The sequence below is a fragment of the Symsagittifera roscoffensis genome, chromosome 2 (assembly GCF_963678635.1).
Source record: "Symsagittifera roscoffensis chromosome 2, txSymRosc1.1, whole genome shotgun sequence".
Taxonomy (NCBI): Eukaryota; Metazoa; Xenacoelomorpha; order Acoela; family Convolutidae; genus Symsagittifera; species Symsagittifera roscoffensis.
The window spans coordinates 43768099-43785756 of NC_087063.1; the positions used below are offsets into that span (position 1 = coordinate 43768099).

Here is a 17658-nt window from a genome sequence, read left to right on the forward strand (position 1 = left end):
TGAAGAAGTTTAAAAGAGAAAACACAGATAGTGTAGCGATTATGTTATTCGGCAGCTAATGGTTTCTGGTATATTTCAACTTTCTGAAAACAGTACTAATCTATGATATAGAAAATTAACTTTATTGTTCCGACTTTCAAACCGAAAATAACGCAATATTTGTGCTCGGGGTGGGTTTTTTTCTAGACAATTTTTGACTTTTCAACTAGCCTTTTTTGACGCAAATTTTCTATGTTATTCAAAACTTATGGTTGATCTCAGCTTAAATTCGAAAAGATATTTCACCTGTGATCAATTTTTGTAAAGTTGTGGGAGTTTAAAGATTGTCATTTTGACCAATTTTGGATAATTAACGCGCGATTTAATCCCTCTTAGAAATCATTCCAAATGGGTCGAAGGAAGCTTATTTGCCATTATTGATTTGTAAGTATGAGCGAAACTTATCTTTTTTTTTTATTTTATGTGGCGTGTACATTAAATCTCAAATTAAAAAAAAATTTCATTTTGTTTTATTACATTTATTTTTTTTTCACGTTTTCACTGCTGCATAGACCTGAAAAGGCAGTTGGAACATTCAGGGCTTTGCCCTAATACGAGCAGTCTTGTTATTTTCAAAACAATTTTAAAAATCATCGCAGTACAAGACGTATTAAGTACAGAGTGCTAAATTTCGTTCCTAGTAATGTAGCTTGTATGACAACTAGCCTGCTTCAACCAATTTCGACGGATTTGGCAGAAGCATTAATAGTGCGAAATACATCGCTCGTTAAATGTCCCAAATTGGCCATATTAGCGATAATTAAAAAATATCACAACAGTTGAAATGTACTCTTCGTGCAATTTTCTATCTACTGAGTGATAATCAAACAATTGACACTAACTAAGCTAATATCACACCTGCTTTTAACATGCTATTGAACAAATGCTATATAGCATCAGTGAAAACTTTTCACGAACCTCTCTATTTGCGTCTAGGGTTGAAAAAAGTGGACTTCTCAATATGACACTACGCACCAGTTGTGTAAATTTTTCCAACACTCCGAGTGCTTGAAGTTTTAAATCATGTTTATGCTTGTGATCTGATTTTTATCAGCAATCAGATTCCCTTGACGTTGAGGCAACATTACTGAGCCCAGAAAAATAAAAAACCAAAAAATGCAGTGGTGCAACTGGAATTTTTCCTGAAGAAGTGAATTGCTCACATGTTGGTTTTTCACCTTGTAGATGAATCGTCTTAACTTTTAACTAATCTCCGAAGTTCTACAAGAGTTAGTATGACTAGTTAACTCTCTACTTTATAGAAGTGTACGAAAATCATTTTTTTTTTCAACTAAGAATCAGTTGTACTCGTGTTTTTTCAAACAAAAGTCCAAAGTTCTCAATGAAATTCCGAGTTATAACAACAGGCAGTAGCGTGACCAGCGGGTGTGAGGGGAAGCGACTGTCGCTCAATCATTTCTGGTTGCCAAATTTATCGACAGCGAGGCCAAAAAAATTTTCTGACCAATTAATTTGAAAAAAATTGCGAAAAGCAGCTCGAATCTACTCAACAATCTCTCTCCCCCCCCCCCTATTGTATTTACTAAAGAATCTCTACCCCTATAAATAAAAACAGTAAATTCGCACTAGAGTGTTGTACGTAAATTCGATTTTTGCTGCATTCTGATTGGTCGAAAAATCGCTGCAAGTAATCTGCTTAACAATCTCCCCCTTTCTTGAAAGGGGGGGGATAGATTGCTAAGTAGATCCGGCAGCTCGGCTCAATAAGAACACGTTTTGATCGAAGAACGAGAGAAAAGAAAAATCCATTTTTTTGGTCAAAACTTCTGTATTTTTCGAAAACACCATTTTATTCTGAAAAACTGCCTGTATCCCACAAAAACAGTAAATGATGGTCGTTTTAGGGCATCAGCAGAAAATTCAGTTCACCGTTCGTTTTTTCCCAAAAAGTTTCTGCGCAAACCATTGTCAATATGCGGTAGTTTAAATATATTATTATCATTATAAAATCAAAAAGTAAACATCAATATTTTAACAGGAAAGTTCAAGCTTATACATGTTGCATGGTGCAGCTACTGAAGTTCCGTTTTTTGTCTAAATACTTGATCAATTGCTCTGTTGTTCTTTCCATTTTGCTTCTAAAACTTCATTTTGATAAAGAAAGCGAGTGCAGCTGCGACCACGGCGGGCCCAAATCCTAGCCAGGGGACGATAGAACCGTAGCCCATAGAACCCCTGTCAATATTTTCACTGTGATAGGCCAAAGTCGCGCAGATGTTAGCCAGTGTGAGAATTACGGCTCAACAAAACAGTTGCAAACTATACATTATTCATTTTCATGATTTTTGCGTTGGTTATAACATCAGTTTTTAAACACAACTTTTTTTTTCTTTTTTTGGAATAAATTTGTTTTATAGTCCACCAATACAGTATCGATTTAATGTCCGGACAAAACGACGAAAACTAGGATTTTAGAGCGCGTTTTTTTCCAAAATAGGTTCACATGAAACCAAAAGATCAGAACAAAAATTACACTGAGTTTTACTGGAATTAATATGGGGCAATTTATTTTAGGAAACTCGCACCCAGAATTTTACCACAAAAACGTTTTGTTTTGGCTCCGTTGAAGCAATCAGAAAATTATTTCGTTTTGAGGCTTAAAACTTAGTTTTTTAATCATAATCCTAATGTAGTCGCTGTCCAAAAAGAGTGTTTATCCACTGTCTGAGTGATCCGATTCACCTTAGTGCTCTGGATCACTGCCTCTTCGAGTCCTGTTTTAAAGCGTTTTGCTGTTTCAGGATTTTCGAATCTAGTTGAAACTTGTTATCTTGCATGAAATTTAAAAAAAAAAACGAAAAAATAAGGCAGAAGTGTAAAAGTGAAAATAAATAGTATGTGGCACTTGGATCAGTTTAGAACAGTTTAGACTACAACTGGACCAGTTAAGCCCTCATCAAAATTCGCCATAATCCTGCACCTATTTTTTAGAGTTCAGAAGTGTTTTTTTTTCTCATCTTCATTTCGTGGATGGTTCTGAAACTTTATTTTTGCTTAATTTGGAAAAAATATATATTTTTTTTACACCTGATTTGAAAACCGAAAAAATTCAATGGGTTTTCAAAAATTCCAATTTTTGAGGCTTTATTGACTGCTTTTCAACGCAAAATGTTCATTTTGACATAATTTGCAAGTCTATTTTATTTTATTTCAGTGTCACGAGACATAGAAGTGTCAAGTTTTTGATTTCGACAGCAAATGAACGATTTTTTTTTCACGATTTTGTCGTTTTCTCTACAAGTTATATTTGGTTCATTTTTGACACATGCTAGATGAAACTATTTGAAAGGGCTTAATCGGGCAAACATTTGAGAGCACCCGTTTCGATGGCCTAAATTAGCCAGTATATCAAAACTAATTTGAGAGGTGTTCATGTAGTGAAAACATCCTCGCAAACAATGTAAGGAACGAATAATAACGTGCTCAAATTAGTTTTTTGGGAAGCTAATGAGCTTGATTTACACATGCCGCCAAAAAACGATCGATAACAGAAGTACAAAGAGCTACTTGGCCCGGCGTTGAAAACGGGTTAAATCTGTTTTGACGCCGCCACACACATTGAAAGTTAGCAGAAAAATGGACAAATTTTGCGCTCAACATAACTGCTAATGAGAATCCTGTGCATAGATTGGAGCAGTATTTTTTTGAAGTATCTGCTCCTCAGAAATATTTGACTTATTTTGATTCTCAGCTAGAAACTGTTCATAAATTGTACTTTTTTGACGCCTGACCATATAATTCTTTTAATTATGTTCTCTTTTGCTCCCAAAGAAATAATTTTGGCTTTATTAATTCACATATCTTGCTCATTAATTCACATAATTCAGAACATTAACTCTCATAATTCACATTTCAGCACAATAATTCAAAGTATTTCCCATTAATTGACGATGTTTTTTCCACAGCAAGAACACCTCTAAAATTTTCGGTTTTTGATATACTGGCCAAAGTTCGCCTTTGAAATCAGTATTCTCAAACTTTGGCCCAATTAAGCCCTTTTAAACAGTTTCATCCAGCATGTGTCAAAAATGAACCATATTATCTTAAATAGATGCAGAAAAAACGACAAAAATGTGGAAAAAAATCGTTCGTTTGCTCGTTGAGATTAAAAACTTAAAAATGTCTCTGTCCCATATCAGTATATTTGTCTAAATTGAGCCAACTATAAGGAGCTAATTTGAGACCCAGTATAACGAGACAAAGTAAAACTCTGAGAAAATTTTGTTCTTTCAATTTTCGGCTAATGTCAACCCAATTTGAGAAACTTTCATTTCGTTCAAAGTTGAACTTTGGTACTTAAAGATCTGTTTTAGAAAATTGCTAACTTAAATTTGTCATCTGAGCCCGAACTTTTTGCAACTCTCAATACCGTGAGTGGAGCAAGTGGCCATTGAGATTATGTTAAATACATTTCCCACAAAAAAAAACGCCAGCCAAGGAGATTGCAGCACACACTCCTGTCCCGTAGCTAAGAATAAAAAAAGTCCTCGCAGACCTTATCCGGGTCGCAAACTCGCCAGTCCAGTATTTGTCACCGTCATCTGAGGCTAAAAAAATAATTAGCGTATAATTTATACAAAGAAATATTGAGGTTGAAACCTCAGCCTTCTTTTAGGTCAGCCATTTTGAAACTTATAGCTCCAACAATATCTTACAAGATTTTCTGCACGGCATTTTTCGGTGCGCCCTCTTCACTAAAGACTACTATTTTTTGGAATGAACATTGACTTTAGAAAAAATGAAGAATTGGTCGGTCGAAGTTGGATATGAGGAAATAACAGTAAAAAGTGGGCTATTCGGAAAACTTTGGCAACCAAGATTGCTCCTGGATTGCTGGTGATCCGTTACTGAAATGTTGACTCCGTCCATTTTACAATTTTCGGTATTTATTCGAACTAGATGTCAATAAGCGCTTAACTTTTCAGAATCTCTTCAATTATTCTGTTACATTGATAACATGTAATAACTGTTTCTCTGTAAGGGGCGGATCTAGGATTTTCTTGAGGGGGGGGGGGGGGGGGGAGGGGGGGGGGGTTGATTTTCCGAACGCTCCTAGAAAACAATAGACCCTACTTTGGCAAAAAAAATTCTTGAAAAGTAAGTCAAAAATGCCGTTTTTGGGCACTTTTTTGAAAACTTAGACCAAAAATTGTGCTCTTCCCTTCAAAATTAGTATATGTTGCGCCTTCAGACAAACTTCAGGGTTCATCAGCTAAAAATGGATGTCATAAAATAATAGCAAGGACCCTTTGGTTGCTGAGTCCCCCCGTAAATATGTTAATATGCAGAGTTAGAGCAACTAAGATTGGGAGAATATAGTATTTTTGAATAATGCATTCAGAGAATTAAATGACATGATAACTAAGGATCACAAAATAACAGTTAGTTAAAAACTGACTAACTAATTAGCTTGTGATCACTCATTGACCTTCTCTGAGTTTAATCAGTTTCGACTAGTTGACATACGCCGGATTAATCTCTTTAATGAATCTGTCTCACCTCGGAGTAGTTTGACCCCAACAAAATACGCCCATGATCTCCGCAATTCTTCACTGAATTTTTTCCTATTTTGATTTTTTGAAAGGCTCTTTTTCTAATAACATTCCGATGTTTTCTATAGTCTATTACGGTCAGCTGGTATCCAATTTAGGCCATAGAGGCACCCATACAAGGCCATACTTAACTCACCATAGCTGAAACAATTTTTTCCAAAGCAGATTTTCCACAGTCCCACAAGTAATTTGTCAGAACCACTGCCCCAGTGGTATCCATCGTGACTGTTGGAAAAGCAGGCGCAAAACACACTCAGGACAACCATGAAGACACCCAACAAAACAAAAAGCAGCTTGTTGTCCATTTGAATGCCGCAATTAAATACCAATGGGTGACTGAGAAGTGAGTGACTGAGACTTAGATTTAAATAGGCGACTTAGAAGTGAGTTAAAGACCAATAGGTGTTTGTAAGAGTATTGGCTGATGAAAGTAAACAATTTTATGTACTATTCGATGCCAGAATAGTTAAATGAAAGATCAAGTTTCAATGTTTCACATCAACCCAACCCTTCAGTTGTTTCTTTCCACATTTTGTATTAGCATATGTACTTAGACCGATTCCTGTATCTGATCAGCATCGTCGTTTTTTTTATTGCTCAATGAAGGAAAATCAACGTTTCAAGCCCTCGTTCAACAAAACTGTCTCATAACACCCCACCCCCCTCCAGCATTTTGCATTTGACTTCTATCTTGAAAAAATTGGCAAATTCTGCGAGAGTATACGAATAGATCGCAAATCTTTTTAATTGACATAAAAAGTATACCTACCTTCTATAATTTTTCCAGGCAGAATATTTCATCATTTTTTGGATCTTTTTGAAACTAAATCGTCGAATAAATTTCATACGGATATCAACAATACAACGCTGTTTTAAAAAATCTGAAAAAAAAGGTGAGGAAAACCTGAAACTTTTCATGAAAGTTGTTTGAAGGTTCACCAGGATTAGTATGATGCAAGTTTGTGTTCAGACCCACTATTTTGCTGTTTAAAAAAAGTTTGGCAAAAGTTTGAAAAACTGCTGGGTCAATTTTGCTAGACAAAACCAAAAAAGAAACCCCTTGAGTGGCGGTCGAATCCCTGCCCACCCTAACTCCCGCCCTGCTGTTTATAATAGCTAAAACAACCTTAAACTTTTAACATCAAGTTACAACAAGAAAAAAAGGGAATTCGGCATCTCATCGAGTTTTCTAATATAATTGAACAGCCTAAAGTTTTGAAACTAGTTTTTCTCGACACTGAGATTATTTTTTCTGTTTTTAGACATCAAATCACGTCTTAAAGAGCGTTGATATGATTTTTTAAATTCCCGTACGAGTTTATTGCGTTGGTCAAACTCGGCTAAAAGCAGGACATACGCCATAGTTTTTCCCACTTCACGAAGAGCTTAAGACATAATGGATTCGATCCCCCCCTCAGGGATTCGACCCCCTGCCGACCAAAAGGGTACAAAAGGGTCCCTATTTTGTACTATTTTGAGATATCCATTTTTGGTGACGGACACTACAATTTTTCTATAAGCGCCTTTGGCGCCAATATATACTAACTTTGAGGGGGGTTTGAGGGGGGAGCGCGCGCCGAAAAAACGCAATTTTTTAGTCAATATTTTCCAAAAAAAAGACTAAAAACGTATTTTTGGCCTGATTTTTCAAAAATTTTGCCTGCGGCGCAGAAAATCTGGCCAAAACACAGTCTCGGCAGAGCTCGGAAAATAAATTTGGTCGGCCTAAAAAAATTTGGTGGATACCCCCCCCCCCCCTGAGCCTGAGAAAATCCTAGATCCGCCCCTGAATTTTCTTAAATTGCATAAAATAGAAAAGTGCTTTTTAGATGAATCATCTGCTTTTTGGCGGTGATATTTTTACGAGAAAAACAGAAGTCGCAAAAACACTGTATACGCAATAAATCATGTTCTTTCACTCTATTTTTGCGCTTGGATCGTTTGAACTACAAAAAAGTTTTAGTTGATTAAAATAGTTAATCGTTCGGAGCCGGCAATTACCTTGCCCTCACTAACTGAAAAAAAAAACAATATAAATTTTGAATTTTAGATCATCGCAAAATATTGAAGTTTACAGATAAAGCTTCGTGCAAAGTTCAAGCTTTTGTTTTTATCAGTTTTTGTCAGTTTTCTCATTTTTTTTGGGAAATTATAAAAACAATTGATGTTAGTAAATCATTAAGTGCCTCCTTTGAAGTAGGCAAATGTGTCTGCATAAGTTATTGAAATAAATACAATTGACTTTTGTAAACTATTCAAATCGTTCTGAGAGCTGAAAAGGAAAAAAATGTCAGTTTGATTGCATTGTCGTGCAGGAACAACCATCTGAAAGAAACGTCACTTGGGGTTCCATCAAAACACTGCTTTTATCAGTAGCCAAAAACTCATACGACGAAAAAAGGTGCAAAAACGGACTCAAAAAACTAAATCAAAAAACTGAGTAATGAATAACTGATTGAATGAAAAGTTGATAATAGTGCTAAATTTTTTAGCATGTGCAAAAAATGGCTCAAAATATTTTGACGCATTTGGTACTCCAAGCATGCATTAGGCTCATTGGATATTTTGTGGATTTGGTATCAATTCAGGAGCGGATTTAGGGGGGAGGGGGGTATGGACGCCCCCATCAGGGATTCGACACCCTGCCGACCCAAAGGGTCCCCCCTTTGATACTTTTTCAGAAATCCATTTTTGGTGACGGACCTTAAAATTTTTCTAATAACGCCCTTCGCCGCCAATATATACTAATTTTGAGGGGGGAGCGCGCGCCGAAAAACGCGATTTTTTGGTAAAATTTTCCAAAAAGTGCCTAAAAACGACTTTTTTTCAAAATTTTACCTGCGGCGTACAAATTTCGGCCAAAACAGGGTTTTGTAGTGATTTGGGAGAGCTCAGTTAATCAATTTGGTCGACCTAAAAAAAAAAGGTCGACAAAATTTTAGATTTTTTTTTAAAATCCGCCCCCCCCCCCTCGAGAAAATCCTAGATCCGCCCCTGTATCAATTACTGAGTGTCTTCAAAAAATTTTTGCAGCTGGCGTATTTCATTTTCAGATGAGACGACCATTTACACAAACATAAGACTGTTAAAGGAGACGACTAGCATACGAGCTATTTAATTCTCAATGATGCAGAAATTATTTCGGCTCTAATTTTTACCTACTGGCAACTCTTTTTCGGCACTGGGTAATTGTTCCTAACCCTCGCAAGCAATTAAGGCGAACCGTTGTTGGTGTTGAACGACTGATCTTCCAATTAAGAAGAAAAATTTGGCAATTTCTTCTTCTATATCATATTGCTCCAATGTTCTTGAAAATTATGATGCCGCTACTTTTTAACTGGTCGCTTTTGGCAGAGTTTTTTTTATTCCATCTGAAAGATAGCGATGTCCAGAGCTCAAAATATGAAAATTTTTATTTAAGAAAATTTGCTCAAGTAAAGAGGTATTGAATCTACTACTTTTTTGCAAATAAATGTAATTGGGACCAATAACTCATACGTTTCGATCGGCACCCTGAATCCTTACCGCGGCAAACTACATCATTCATACCACCAGCGGATTCAGGGGGGAGGGGGCGGATGCCCTTTCCCCTCAGGAATTCGACCCCATGCCGACCCAAAGGGTCCCCTTTTGCACTATTTTGAGATATCCATTTTTGGCTGACTGACCCTAAATTTTTTCTTAAAGCGCCTTGGGCGCCAAAATATACTAATTTTGAGGGGGGAGAGCGCGCCGAAAAACGCGATTTTTTGGTCAACATTTTCAAAAAGTGCCTAAAACGCTGTTTTTTCAAAAAAAATGTTGAAAATCCGATCCCCACCTCCCCCCCCGTCGAGAAAATCCTAGATCCGCCCCAGATTCATACTTATATTATTAAGTTAAGTATTTCTCGTTTTATTAAGTTACCGGAGGAAAGAAATTATGTTCACTTTGTATTTTAAATATCGTGTGAAGGGTTAAGACTAAGAAATAAAACTGGAAAAAATTGAAAAAAAAAATCAACATTATTTTGTTTTTTGCTTATGTTTCAACAATTTTTCAAACCGAAACTTACTTTATTGATGCTATTTTCAAAACTAAAAGGCAGTGAAAATAATCAGAGTATCGCTTAGATACTGAAAACGTAATTGCTTTGCCTTTTTACGCGCAGTTTTGTTGTTGCAAGTTTCGAAAAGTTGAGGAATGTGTATGCTTGGGCTGATTTTTTTTTAAATTCAAAGCATTTACTGGAGAAAAAAGTGAGTCGAGAATCATGTAACTCACGTGCTTTCATGCGGGTGTGCTACTTACTGTCCTAAATGCGGGTTGAGACTATTTTAGCTACCTGTTCAATAGTTTGAACGTTGCTAGGTAAATAAGACGACAAGAATTCAAACGACATGACATTAGGCCGACAAATGAGAGTTAAAACTTGCAATAGAACCATTCAATTTTAAGCGACTTGTACATTTCTCAAAAAAACAATAGGAGAGTTTGTGTGCAACCTTGTCTTAAATTCCCGCCAAAAGCGGTTGTCGTCTTAACAGCTGTCGTCTTATTTGCCAGACACCAGTTTCAACTTTTTCTCTATGATGCTGAAAGCGTTATACAAATTAACTTAAGCGCTACACAAGTTATTATCACAAAACTAGGGGCGGATCTAGGATTTTCTCGAGGGTGGGGGGAGGATTTTCAAAAAAAAATTTGTTGAAAGTTTTGACGACCTTTTTTTAGGTCGATTAAATTGAATCGAATTGATTTTCTGAGCTCTCCCAAAGCACTACAAAGACCCTGTTTCGGCCAAAATTTCTGCGCCGCAATTTTAGGCACTTTTTGGCGCGCGCTCCCCGCTCAAAATTAGTATATATTGGCATCAAAGGTGCCTTTAGAAAAATTTTAGGGTCCATCACCAAAAATGGATGTCTCAAAATAGTACAAAGGGGGACCCTTTGGGTCGGCAGGGGGTCGAATCCCTGAGGGAGGGAGCGTCCGCCATTTTTTTTCACGACGTTGAACTGCATAAACAGCAGTCAGAGCAATCAAAGCTTCACCTTGATACGAGCAGTCTTGTTTCAATTATCTAACTTAAATTTGACCTTTAATATTTGATATTGACAGTCCGGAATTATAGTTTATCAAATTTTTGTTTACCAAAAACTATTAGAGAGCAAAAAAAGTGGGACTTTTAAGGGCTGGCCTTGATAACGATAGCAGGCTACTTTCACTTAAAAGACGCTTCAGCGTGGTTCCAAAAAAAAATTTCATTGTAAAAGGTCATCATTAATTTACATTTTAAAACTCAAAAGACGTGCGAACGCTCTCATTTAATTTCCGCTCTAATTAAAGATCAAGGAGGCAAATTAAAGTTTTCGGATTAAGTTTATTTACTTGAACAATGAAATTATCTATTTTAAATTTATCTAGTTGAAAAATGAGGGACAAGAAAAAATACTCAAAATATATATCAGGGACTTCTTCGCGGTTCCTTAAATACCTATAGTTGCAAATCAGGTGTAATAAAAATTCAATTACTTCAAGCTCTTAATTAACATTTGTGAATAAACTTTATGAAACAAAAACAAATTACGATGGAATAGTGCGTTCAGGTATGATTATTTCTCGTTTTCGAGCGGCCAAATTTTAATTTTTTTAAACTAATTTTTTTAAACTAAATTAACATTAATCTCAAATGTTAATCTCAAAAAATGGCAAAATTTGAGACCCTGACGTGATTTTCTTCGGAAGTTGAAACTTTTCAATTTAAGTTTTGGCTTAAGAGAAAAGAAATCAGTAATGTCAATAAAATTTAGTCACATTTTTGTAAAAATACGAATGAATATTGATGCTGCGGATGAACATTTTTTCAGTTTTTGATCTTCAAAAATTTACAATTGTCCTTATTTGGTGATATTTGATTGGATGACTTGTTGTCTCCGAGTGTTGATTTTTCGAAATAGAGTAGGATTTGAGGTTAGACTGTTTTGGATTGATCCAAACCAAAACATTCACCAATTAGAAATCAATCAACATTTTAACGATTTGGTCTTCCCATTTTTGCTGTCAAAAATGCTTTTTTTTACTCAATAAAGTTTTTTGGTTTCAAGTTAATTCAGTTTCTGCTCCAACACTCCTCTTTAAAGGCAATGATATTCAATCCCCCATCAACTAAATGGATTTAAGAAACTCTTAAAAAGCCTTTTAGTTGTGCCCTCAATCCTGACACTAAGTGAGTATTTCAAATAAGGCTGACCGTAATGCCATTTTTTGTCAATTTTTCGGTTATTTTATAATTCAATATATCTGCGTGTAGAAAAGAATTACCCTCGTGTATTCGTATTTTCCCAAATGAATAAAGATTTTAATATCTATTTTGAGGAAAAAAAATCTTTTTTTTTTGCTTAATCGGATAAAATTAAAAAGATTCATGTGGAATTATTTCTGATACTAAAAGCATTTTAGCCATGGCTTGTGAAATATCCTTACTTCATTCAGTAGAATAAAAAGTTCATTTCAGCTTCACTCGAAAAACACTTCATTTTATTTGGTAGAACAGGAAAAAAAAACCTTTACAAATATCTCTTAGACTGAGACATTTTATCGATTGGTAGAGAGCTCGATTAAAACCGAGAGAGAATACTTAAGTAGCAAGCCTGTGAGGAAAACTGAGAACATTTTTCTGTTTTAATTTATTTATTTTCGACCCCCTAGGGCTGTCAAAGGAAGAAGTTTCTTTTTTCCCTCGAGTAATTTGAACTGCTATCTTGGAATCTGAATATGTACCGTGAATTCAAAATACTTAATTGAAAAAAAAACAATAAGTTTTTGGATTTTTTGAGAAAAAGTTCAATTCCCAGCATCGCAGGCTCACAATCATTTGTCTCGGAAGAAAATGCGTTACTCGTTACTGCTTTTCAAATTATCAATGCCTACAATTATTTATTCTCCACTTCCAAATCTTAAATCAATTATTTCGACTCAATTCGTTGCTGATGTTTTTGACTTAATAATATTTTACATTATTGAAAAAAGTTTATCATAATATCTCGAGTTTTCAAAATTTGGTTTGCCTTTATTCCGTTCTTTCATGGATATCATATAAATTTTAGCCTTTTTTGATTGACAATTATTTTAAAATGGCACAGATAAGTTTATAAAACACGAAACAAAAGAAGACCAGCTGAATTTGTGAAAAAAAAACTTTTTTGTCATTCTAATTTGGTTTTTCTGAAACTTTTAATCTTTTTTGAGGGGACGAGACTAAAAGCTGCAAACGTAAGTGTCACTACAAAAACTAAAAGACTGATTGACGATTGAAGTATAGATGTTCTCTTTCAACTCGCGTTAACTCTAGCTTCAATGGCGCCTGATGAGAAAGCAGATGCAGCCTAACTCTTTTCAAAAAGTTATTTAAAAAAAAATTCAAATGAAAATTAGAAAGAATATGTATTCAGAAAGAACTTCTCTCGACTAATAAAAACTTAAACAATATTAAAACTGACAGTTTTGGTTGTCAAAAAATTTAAATTCATACTTGCAAAGTTCAGGTGCAAAGTTCACTTTTCTTCAGGGGCGGAACTAGAATTTTCTTGAGGGGGGCCAAACTTTTTTTAGGTCGACCAAATTGATTTTCCGAGCTCTCCCAAATCACTATATAGACCCACATTTTGAGCAAATTTTCTGCGCGGCAGGTAAATTTTTGAAAAAACAGTTGAGTAGTAAGAAGATTGATATGAATATTAAAAAAAAAACACTAGATAGCAATTAATTAGAATTAATCTGAAATTGTTGTGATTTTTTTCCAGTCAAAGAGTGCGTTCAATGTGATCTCAATTTTTCTGAATTGCTGAGCCAAGCTTAATTTTTTAAACGCACCTAAAGAAGATGAAGGTGGCCATTTCACAGAATTGATTTTACTAATTACTTTATGACTGAATAGTCGTGACAGGACTTCACGATCCTCATGAGAAAGTCTACTGGGGCCTAGTTTTATCTGAACCAAATTGGCTCGAGTATGTGTTAGTCACGCTCATTTATTTTTTTTCAAACAGGACTCTAAAAAAGAAAGATACAAAGGGTTGCAGCTTTGGCCTTTGTAAAAAATCAATTAATTTTTTTGTGGCAAGCTTCATGGTTATCACCCAAAACGATTTTTGCAAAAAAAAAATTAGCAGGCAAAATTTTGAAAAAAAGGCGCTCCCTCAAAATTAGTATATATTGGCGCCGAAGGCGCCTGTAGAAAATTTTTAGGATCCATCGCCAAAAATGGATATCTCGAAATAGTGCAAAGGTGGACCCTTTGAATCGGCAGGGGTTCCCCCCGCCCACGCCCTAAATCCGCCCCTGTTTTTCTCAAAACTTTTTGGGTCAAAAGACTAATTTTGATATAGTTTTTTCAAAAAATTGTTTGGCAGTTTTAGCTTAGTTTTTGATTGACTAAAATTTTTGTTTCAAATTTTGCAACAATCCACAAAAAAACCGATAAAGTTCCCAGCCAACTTTGTTTATATCGTTTTTAAATTTTTACTTTTTGTCTAAAGTCAATTCCATTTGAAAAAAAAATAGTTTTTTTTAATCATCTCTGCGAAAAATAATGGCATGTAAGTTATCTTTTAAATTTTGAATAACCGGCTCCAGGTATCAAATCTTTCGAAACCGTGTAACATTCGGCCAAAAGCAGAAAAATAAAAAAAAACTCGAATTTGGTTTGAATGTTAAAAAACCAGCGCACGTAAAATTAACCCATCACCTTCTCCGAAATGAATGGTTAAAATACTATCAACTCTATGAAATTTCCAAACTTCTGTTCTGTGTTTTTGAAAGGTTGCTCATTATATATACCTGTGTATGAGCTCTTTATTTTTCAAAGAAAGTGACGGAATATTTTTTCTCGGTTTGTAGTTTATCCATATTTTAAAAGACGTTTTTCTTTAACTTTTAACCTGAAATTGCGTGCTACAGTTGAGTTAAAGAGCAGTTTGAGCGCTCATGATTTCGTGTTGATAGAATATCCCATGTTATTCTTTGAGATTTACTGATAAATTTGCTCTGCCCTATTTAAAAATGCATCCATTATGATTTACAGGACTGCATTCTCACGACAGTTGCTGAAAAGACATTTGGTTGATGAAGCATATACCAGGTGTTTTTATTGTTTTTAGTCAGCAAGCAACACCTAGTTTTAGCCAGTTTATGCCAGAGAATTCGTCGGAGGATGTTGTAGGCCTAGGTACTCCTGGGACAGCTTTCTCAAGAAAAACTGTGATGATTTTTTTGTAATTTTGTAAACCTTGCATACTGAGGCATCGATTTTTAAGTATTAGGCAATTAAATTAAACAAAAAGTTATTATAATTTTTACTTGTTTCAGGAATCAGACAGGCGCGATGAGTGGCGATGACTCCTCCCCCTCCTCGCCCCTGGGGGCGGCCGTGTGGTGGGAGGACAGACCCCCCATCGACTTCATCTGGCCCCTGCTGCCCCTTCTCTTCTGCATCTTAGTGTCCATAGTGGGCAACTTCATGGTCTGTCTGGCTGTGTGGAGGGATAAGAAGCTGCAGAGCATGACCAACTACTTCCTCTTTTCTCTCTCAGTTGCCGATTTGGGGGTGGCCGCTTTCGTAATGCCGCTCGCACTTGTCAACAACTTCGCAGGTAAACACCCAATCAGTGTGTTTGCTGATATACACTTCAAATTCTTCAACTAATCCCTTTTTAGAGCCAAATCCGTTATAGTTTGAAAAAGTTTATGTCATAGTTTAAAAAAGGTACGTTTTCTGAAAGTTAGTTAGCTGAACAAAGCAACAGAAAAACTTCTGATCGAAAAAAGGTAGCAGTTAACAATTTGGTTGCAAGGAAGGGCAATTTGGTTGTCCAAACTTTCAAAAAAACAAGAATGACTGGCTGCCAAACCAGTTATCACAGCAAAAAAGAATGAAAGAAAGAGAGAAAAAAAACAGCCGATGGGCAAGCAAGCAGGCATGCAAGCAAAACAAATTTAAAAAAAAAACGTTTCATACCACTGAAAATCTTTGCGTGCATTTCTCGAATATGTTTCTTTGTATTATATTGAACTATAGTATAAGGAGAGCTTTGTATACTTATGAGCATATGAACATGAATATGTTGCAGGATCGTGGGTCCTGGGTCCCATAATGTGCAATCTATGGACGACTATGGACGTCACTTTCTGCACCTCCTCCATACTACATCTGTGCACCATACAGTTAGACAGATACATGGCCATACGGACGCCTGTCAGGTAGTTCATTTTCAAATTGTTTGAAGCTTTCAGAAATCTTTTTTTTTCACAAAAATAATTAGCCAAAGGTGTGAACAATTCCTAATCGGTGTGTATGGTTCCCAGAGCAGAAAATCTCAGAAAAATTTGTTTGCCTTCCATTCTAAAAAGCTAAAGTTTGCAAAAAATTTATGCAGTTTTTCGGGAGAAATTTAACAACGAGTCGTTGTGAAGAATTTTAAACCGATCAACTTCATGTGGTAGTTAGTCTAGCTCATGGATAAACGAATAGGACACTTCGGACACTTTTCAAATTTTATGAAAAAATTCTGCAGGATTTTGCGCTCTCTTTTTATGCGCGAATTGTAATTTGTGTCAGGTATGGAGAGATGAACAGATCGAAAAAGTGGGCCACCATCAAGATGTTCTCTGTATGGTTCCTGTCCTCCTGCGTGGGGGGCACTTTGTTCACCCTCTCTCTAATAACACAGGCCAACTCGTACAGGATGATAGAAAGCGTGTTCATATGTGCTATCTTCAGCGAACACATTATGCTCTACGGATCCCTAGCTGCTTTCTATATACCCTTCTTCACCATGATGGTTCTTTACTCGCTCACAGTTTACGCCTTAAGGCAACGCAGTCTGAAGAACAAAAAACACGCGCCTAAAATTGCCAATGGAGGGCTATCGGGTGGAGGTAAAGCAGGCCACCCAAAAGGCGCCCGGGCTAAACTTTACATCGCTTTAAAAACCAAAAAGAGCAAAAAAGTGGCCTCGAACAAAACGAACAACGATTTCGGAGGTGGAGAAATCGAACTATGTCCGGAGAAAACGGAGCATACAAAAAACAACAAAGCAAACAATAAGAACAATAATAGCACTCAAGCCACAACGTTTGCCCAGAATGCGTCGACTAGTAAGCAGAAGGGAATCAATTCGTCTAATAGCTCATCGGCCAATCGAGCACATTTGGGTGCCAGCTCAACAATAGTCACCAGTGCAGCTCAGAAGCGGAAACGAGACCAAAAAGAGAACGAGAGACGAGCACAGATGGTCCTGCTTATCGTGTTCGTATCATTCGTCTTGCTTTGGTTTCCATTTTTTGCAATCAATATTTTCACGCCAATTTGCAAGTCGTGCGTCGAAAACCACATAGGCCCGAAGGTAATTGAATTCACGACTTGGATGGGGTACATTTCGTCGATGCTGAACCCGATTATATACACGATATTCAACCGGCTTTTCCGAGACGCATTCGTCGATATCATTCTGTGCCGAAACCCGAACGAAAGAAGACTCAACGCTGTAAGAGGGAGAAACAGATAATCAACATTATTAGAAGAAAGTTTCAGAAAATCAGTAAAATTTCAATAATTTTGACAAATTTGTAAAGATCATCCCAAATAAGGTGCTTTCAAGCCAGTAAATATAAAATGAAACAGAAAATCATCTAGTTGCAATTTAAAATTAAAACTTAATCACAGTGGAAATTTTGATAACTGGAAACCGCATTGGCATTCATTTGTTTTCGTTCATATTCTGTCTTTTAGAAGTTGTCTGCTATCTTGGCATAGTTTATAGCCTCATTTTCGCAAACAAAAATTTTTGTGTTTCTTTTTCTTTTTCGAATCTAGAAGTTGCAAATCGTGGAGATAGGCCGTAAAAATATAAACATTCACAGCAAATATAAAACTTGGGTCGAAAGTGTCCTTTTTTAACCATCTCAACCAAAAGCCAGTGTGTTTATCAGATTTCTCGGCCGAAACTGAGTGTAATTCAAATACGATTGTCCTGGAAAACTTCTCGGGTCGAGGTCTGCGACTCATGTT

At 36.0% G+C, this 17658-nt stretch overlaps 1 protein-coding gene and 1 long non-coding RNA gene across 8 annotated transcripts in view; one reads left to right on the forward strand and one right to left on the reverse strand.

The window, feature by feature from the left end:
* LOC134839426 (5-hydroxytryptamine receptor 1B-like) overlaps nucleotides 1–17404 on the forward strand; it is a 166845-nt gene extending 149441 nt beyond the window's left edge. For all 7 annotated transcript variants that reach the window (XM_063854972.1, XM_063854968.1, XM_063854973.1 and 4 more), the window contains exons 3-5: nucleotides 14958–15241; nucleotides 15719–15848; nucleotides 16207–17404. In XM_063854972.1, coding sequence (XP_063711042.1) covers nucleotides 14958–15241; nucleotides 15719–15848; nucleotides 16207–17155 — 1363 coding nt within the window. In that variant the 3' untranslated portion in view covers nucleotides 17156–17404. The remainder of the gene's footprint in view (nucleotides 1–14957; nucleotides 15242–15718; nucleotides 15849–16206) is intronic.
* On the reverse strand, nucleotides 1983–6040 carry LOC134840298 (uncharacterized). Its single transcript, XR_010162414.1, has 3 exons — nucleotides 5749–6040; nucleotides 4430–4607; nucleotides 1983–2299 (listed from the first exon to the last, which is right to left on the reverse strand). It is a non-coding gene; the product is annotated as an uncharacterized LOC134840298 (long non-coding RNA).
* Nucleotides 17405–17658: the final 254 nt, after the last annotated feature.